The sequence below is a fragment of the Pteropus vampyrus genome, unplaced genomic scaffold, assembly GCF_000151845.1.
Source record: "Pteropus vampyrus isolate Shadow unplaced genomic scaffold, Pvam_2.0 Scaffold50, whole genome shotgun sequence".
NCBI lineage: Eukaryota > Metazoa > Chordata > Mammalia > Chiroptera > Pteropodidae > Pteropus > Pteropus vampyrus.
This window is the reverse complement of record NW_011888831.1, coordinates 2,362,510-2,368,714: the sequence shown is the minus strand read 5'-3', so window position 1 is coordinate 2,368,714 and position 6,205 is coordinate 2,362,510. Positions and strand designations below refer to the sequence as shown.

Here is a 6,205-nt window from a genome sequence, read left to right as displayed (position 1 = left end):
TTTGTCAGACATCAGACATGATTCAGGTCATGCATTCCTAATGGGAATCCTGCCACCACGATGTGGCTTGCTCAGGGCTTCATATGGAAACAATGCCCACTGCCCCTCATTGTTGATGTTATTTTAATCCTTCGGTCGAGATATTGCCTAATTATTCTACTGTGTAGTTACCCTCCTCCCATACCTTGCTACTAATAAACAATTGATAAAGACTATGCCAATATCTTGCCTCTCATCAAAAATTTCCCCCTAGATTTTTTATCCATTGATGAGTTTTGCTCACAGGCTGTCTTCCTGTAGGCAGCCTCTCTGCTGTCTTTGTCCAGTCCAATGCTGCTCCCCTGGAAACACCCAGCCTTCCTGATTTGACCTTGGTTTATGTCCCTCTTGTGTGGGAAGCCAGACCCTCTCACAGTAAGCAGGACTCTGGGAGACTCATCTCATTTCCTGTCCCGCGAAGCTTCTCTTCCTCATTGCAGCCACTGCAGCTATTATAGCTGCAGGCTAGATCAAGGGGACCAAAGTGTCCAGTCACCCAGGGTGGGGTGGGGTAGGGGGAGCAGGAGCTCTCCTCCCATCTAGCAGGTCTCAGGGGCTGAGATGGTGAAATCTCACCAGCAAGTCTGCAGTGGGTTCAGCGGAAACCTGAGATAAGATGCTCAGCAGTTTAGGGCAGCTGCTTTGAGGTTGGGAGGCTCACAGGAAGTAACTTGGTGCAGAGCTAATGTGCCTTTGCCTCCACACTCCTTCTGGGACGGGAGCAGCAGGCTGACGAGGTTAGGGGCATGTCTGCAGAGTGCTGGGATCCTGGGCCAGACGGGCCTCAGGGCTGGTCCCTGGGGTCAGGTGGGCACTCTGGAGCCTCAGGCTCCAGTCAGTGCCCCCCTCTGACCATGCCTGCCCCCTGGAGCCTGCCCCGCTGGAGAGCTTACTTGGCTGCTGCAGTGCTCTGCTACATCAACCTCCTGAACTACATGAACTGGTTTATAATCGCAGGTGAGGAAGGGGACAGGCATCCTGGGCAGCCCCTGTCTATCTGTCCACCAGCTGCCCTGCCACCAGCAGGTGCTGCATGTCCATGGTGGCCTTTCATTCAGCAAGCTTTCTTCTCATGGAGCATATCCCTGTTGTCCTCATCCCCGGCCATGCCTGAATGGGGGGAGGCGGGGGGAGAGCCAGTCGAGTTCTCAATCTAGCCCCAAACTAAGAGTGCACATTTATGTGGGTGCATGATGGCAAGTAGGTGATCGAGGACAGCAGGGAGGACTGGGCATTCAGGCAAAGGCCTGGAGGTTCTGGGTGGAACACTGGGGTGAGGTTGTAGAGGACAGGGCAGCCTGGCCCAACTCCCAAGCAAGAAATAGCTTGCTGGCTGTTTCTTCGACAGCAGGCTGCGTGCACATTCTGCCTTCCTTCCTATAGTTCCCCGGGCTCAACTGCTCTGTCTTTTTGTCACTTATTCACTTATTCATTCATTTAAGATTCAACCTTCTTTTCTGTTTATCACTGATTCATTCCAGATCGACTGAGCACTAACTATGGGCAGTACCCTCTGAGTGGGCCTTACGGACCCAGTAGAGAGGAAGTCAACCTTGTAGTTTCTGAACTCAGGAATGACCATCTCATGGGCAGAGGGAGAAGTTCATTAATAGGACTCCTGCAAGGTAGAGAGATGCGGCCAGATGAGGGAGGCACCAGCTGGCCTGAGGAGCTCAGAGGGGACACCTGCAGTTGCTGGGCATCCCTGAGGCTAGTGTACTGAATCATCAGTCACCAGCTAGGCATACTAGAGAGCAGCCGCAGAATGAATGGGACTTGACTTCACAGTCCCGTTGTGGGAGTTATAGACCGTGCCACACCCAAAGTCTGTTTTTGAGGAGCTCAGGGACACAGAACACATGTACAAGTAGCTCTAATACAGGGTAGAACGGGTAAGTGTCAGCTGGGCAGCCCCAGGACCAATGACTGAGGGTCTGGTAGGATTCACAGAAGAGGGGCATTTGTTTTAGGTCTTGAAGGCCGAGAAAGTTAGCAAGACAGGGAATGGGATGAGGTGAGAGCGTTCAGAGAGAGGAGTCAGCATGAGCCAGGGCACGTGGGGCAAGAGTGCATTCTCTAATCAGGTATAATGAGGGAGAAGAAAGTAGGAAATTATTCTAAAAGGGAGTTTGAGGTCAGATCATAGACTTCTTGGGTGCCAGGCTAGGAGCTTGGATTTTCTGCTGAAGTAATAGTGAGCCATGGAAAAGTGGTGGGACTATCATCAGATATGAGGCCCTGATGGAGGCAAAGTGAAACAGAGAGGTCAGCTCAGAGGCTACTGCAATGGATTAGGCCGAAGCTGAGGAGGCCTGAGCTGGAGTGTGGGTTTAGGGTACGAAGAGGAAGGGATGGGTAGGACACAGATGGGAGCAGGGCAATCATGAGAATAGAGCTCTTTGAGCTCCGTAGGCTGGAGTTCCTGCTCTCACTGCCATTTGTCCTGAGAAGCCTTTGGCTGGGCTATCAGACCCTGAGTTCTGCCTGCCTGAGGCCCCTTCCCTATTGGGACTTCCTCTGGCTGTGTGAGAAGGAGGGCCATTAGTGGGATGAAGGAGGTCTGGAGATGTGAAACCATGCTGAGTGCCTGGGGACTGTTGGGAACAGGCAAGTCTCCAGGCAACTAGAATTCTCCTGTGGGAAGCAGCACTTTGGGAAGCCAGAGTGACAGCTTAAAGGTAAAAAAATGAGACCAGGCCCAAGCACCCAGAGCACCACAGGGCTGGGAGGAGCCCAGGAGCAGACCAAACAAGGGAGCAAGTCTTCATTCCTAAACATGGACAATGAGTATGATGAGAGAGAATTTTTATTTAACGCTACAGGTTGGTATGCCTGGATGCCGTGGCAGTTGGGCCCAAAATAAACGTCTGAACAAAACTCTCACTTTGCTTCTCTGACTCTTTGATCTTTTCTTGCTGCTGGCAGGTCTTGGAGGTGTGGGTGGGGGCTTTCTTCCCCACTGTGTGAGCATTTCTGTGGGCTTCTGCTCCCTTCTGTGACACTAGGCAGGAGGGTGAGTTGCTTCTGTCTGGGACTCTAGTCTCAGCTTCCTCATTTCCAGCTGTACAACCATAGCTGGCTGGAGCCTCTGTTTCCTCATTTGCATAATGGGGCAATGATAGTCCCCACTTCTTGGGAAACAACTGCTAGTGTCCAGCTCAGGGCCTGGCCCTCAGCCATCTCATAATTCAGTGTAAGTGATGATTGTTCGTTATGACAGGGCCAGAGCCTCACAGCAGGTGCCTCGAACCCTGACTGATTCTTCTGAAATACACTAAGGGGCTGAGGGGATTTCTGGGAATAGGGCCTGGTGTCTAGGGGCCTGCTTTCTCTCTCTGTTTTAGGCTGAGTGCCCACTGCACCAGCCTGTGGCCTAGCAAGATCTTGGAGGGGCTTCAGAGACCTAGCTGGTACAGAGCAAGAACCTGCCACCCTCAGGGAGGTGGGGCCAAGGTCGGACCTATATGGGACCTGTCTCTTAAGTTCTCATGTGCTCTCTCATGTCTGTGTGCGCATACCTCTGGAAGAACATGCTTGTGTGTGCATGTGTGCAGGCCAGGGCACATCTGTCTTTGCATGTACATAAACACACATATATATGGATGTCTATGACTATCTGGAGTTTGTACGTGAGTGGGGATGCTGTGCTGCAGAATCCCAGGAACTTCCATTTACACCGTAGTCTAAGTGAATGGCTGTGCTCTGTGCCGCAACAGGGAGCTGCCAGTCACTCTGACTATAATGTGAATGGCAGCACTGCACATGTGCATATGCATCCATGACTGCAGGTGTCTCTTTATATGCACAATGTATATGTTATATGCATCTGGTTGTATGAGACTGGGCTTTCATGCCTATGAATATGGGCGCCTGTGTGTATATGTATATCTGTGCCTCCATAAGTGTATTTCTCTGGGCATTCCTGTTTGTATGTTTGTATGTGACTCTGAATGTCTGTGTGTCTGCATGACTATGTATCTATGACTGGGAGTGCATGCTGTGTGCGAAAGTGTGTATATAAGTCGGTGCCTTTGGGATATGTGTTTCTGCGTGTGTTTGATGTGCACACATCTGTGTACCTGCTTCTGTAAATGTGTGTGTGAATGATAAAATATGTATGGGAGAGAGGGGAAGAAAACAGTGGGCCCAGGTGCCACTCTCTGTGCTGTTTAGCTGTGGCCCTGTCCCAAATGTGAAGGCAGTTGCTTTTAGAGGCCCGGTGGGCTACTTTCCATTTCCTGAGTTCTGTCTGTCTATCCATAGGCGTGCTGCTGGATGTACAGAAATTTTTTCAAATCAGTGACAGCAGTGCTGGTTTGCTTCAGACAGGTAAGGGGCAACTCCTGGCTCTGGGACTGGAGCCCTGGTCTCATGTGGGGTGGGTCCTGTACTGTGACCAGCTTTAGCTGCTGGGAATTGGAGGCCAGCAAGCTGAGCCCCACTAAATCCCCTGGCAGAAGAAGGGGCACTGAGGTTGGTGGCAGTGGCTATGAGGGACAGACTGGGTAGGAGGAAGAGATGGTATAGGCTGAAATTTATGCTTGAACAGCCCTTTTGGGGTTGAGTGTGGGTGCTGCAGAAAGAACAGAGGGAGCTGGGGCTGGAAAGGGCCCCTGAATGTGAAGCTGGTCACTCGCCCTTTCACGTTTGTACAAATTAGCTTGGTATTGGAGAATGGATGCCTGCTTTCCTCTCATGGACCTGAAAAATCTGACTACCAGGATCTAGACAGGCAGGCAGACAGACAGACAGACAGAGACATCTGTCCCCTAACCTGGGTTCAGCTAGGGTCTGGGGCCGCACTGGTCTGCAGTCCAGCAGCAGGGAATAGCCACACATCCCATTACAAGGGGGTCATGAGGTGCTAACTTTTCCTCTGTGGGTGCCTGGATGGTGAAACATACACACACACACACACACACACACACACACACACACACACACACACACACACACACCCATATGTGTGCACACACTGTCGCAACACAGGATACACATGTGTGCATATATCCAGCCAATAACTAGCAAATACATGGTTCCTCCTCTTAAAAATCAACTATTTCAAAACTTTAGAACAAAGCCCTCAAATTGGGGTACAGGGACCTCTGAGGAGACATAAAAACTTTTCAGGGGCTACAGGAGCAGAGCTTTGAGAGAATACATTTATGGATCCTTAAGCCAGTATGTTTCTTTCCTAAAGTGGATCTGAGAGCAAACCTCCAGTTCTCTTCTCTTACTTCCCCTTTAATAATCACCCATCTACCATTTTAAGCAGGAAAGTACACCTCTTCCCCATTCTGAGGTTTACTATGGTGCACTGTCCTAGGGTGTAAAAACCTCAAGGGTGCCAGGCAGAGAGACCCCTTGTGGATGCTTGGCTTCTGCTGGATTGGCCCTTGGAGCAGAGCAGACAGAGTATCAGTGGAAACACACTGGGGATGTTTTTTTCCAGGCTGCAAACCCATGGCAAGGTGCCAAGCCTTATTTAGCTGTCCTGCTGGTGTGTGACAGTCTGCTAGTTATCTACGATTTAGAATTCAGAAATGAGATGGTTGTGTCAGGGATGGATGTCAGCACATTTATTTCAATAAAAAATATAGCCAACATTTTAATGTCTTTCTTAAAGACAACCAGGCTGATTTGGCAAATAAAGACTAGTTTGTTTATTAGACTCTACAGCGGACATTTCCCATAAACTGAAAAAACTTGATCTTCAGCCACAAGGATTTGGATGAAGATATAGTTTAAAAGATACAACAATACTGGAAATCACATCTTTTGCAACTATTTAAACTTATGATAAAAATGTTTTAAATGTTGGCTGAAAAAGCATGAAGGGGTAGTGCATTGTTCTATAAACTTCTTTAAGAGGCAGGCACCGGGCAAAAGAGTTAGCAGAGTCCTGCTTTAGACCATGAATCTTCCAGTTGCTCCTGTTTCAGAACTGAGGCCGGAAGCTGGGGCTGATCTTCCAGCCATAAACGTAGCCAAAGTGAGACCTTCTTGGCTTGATGCCTACAACCTTCTAGATTAAACAGATAATGGCAATTGAGTTAACATTTCCCCTCCCTGGTTCTTATCATGGTGAATGGGATTATTACTACAAGGCCTTGATAAGTGAGATGCTGTGGAGGAAGAAGTGTGTGTGTGCATGTGTGTGTGTGTG

The 6,205-nt window shown here is 49.5% G+C and overlaps 1 protein-coding gene across 1 annotated transcript in view; it reads left to right on the top strand.

Annotated features, from left to right (window-relative positions):
- Positions 1–569: 569 nt before the first annotated feature.
- The window catches only part of SPNS3 (sphingolipid transporter 3 (putative)), a 41,484-nt gene continuing 35,848 nt past the window's right edge, over positions 570–6,205 (top strand). The window contains exons 1-2 of the mRNA XM_023530368.1: positions 570–996; positions 4,303–4,368. Of these exons, the coding sequence (XP_023386136.1) occupies positions 786–996; positions 4,303–4,368 (277 nt within the window). The 5' untranslated portion in view covers positions 570–785. The remainder of the gene's footprint in view (positions 997–4,302; positions 4,369–6,205) is intronic.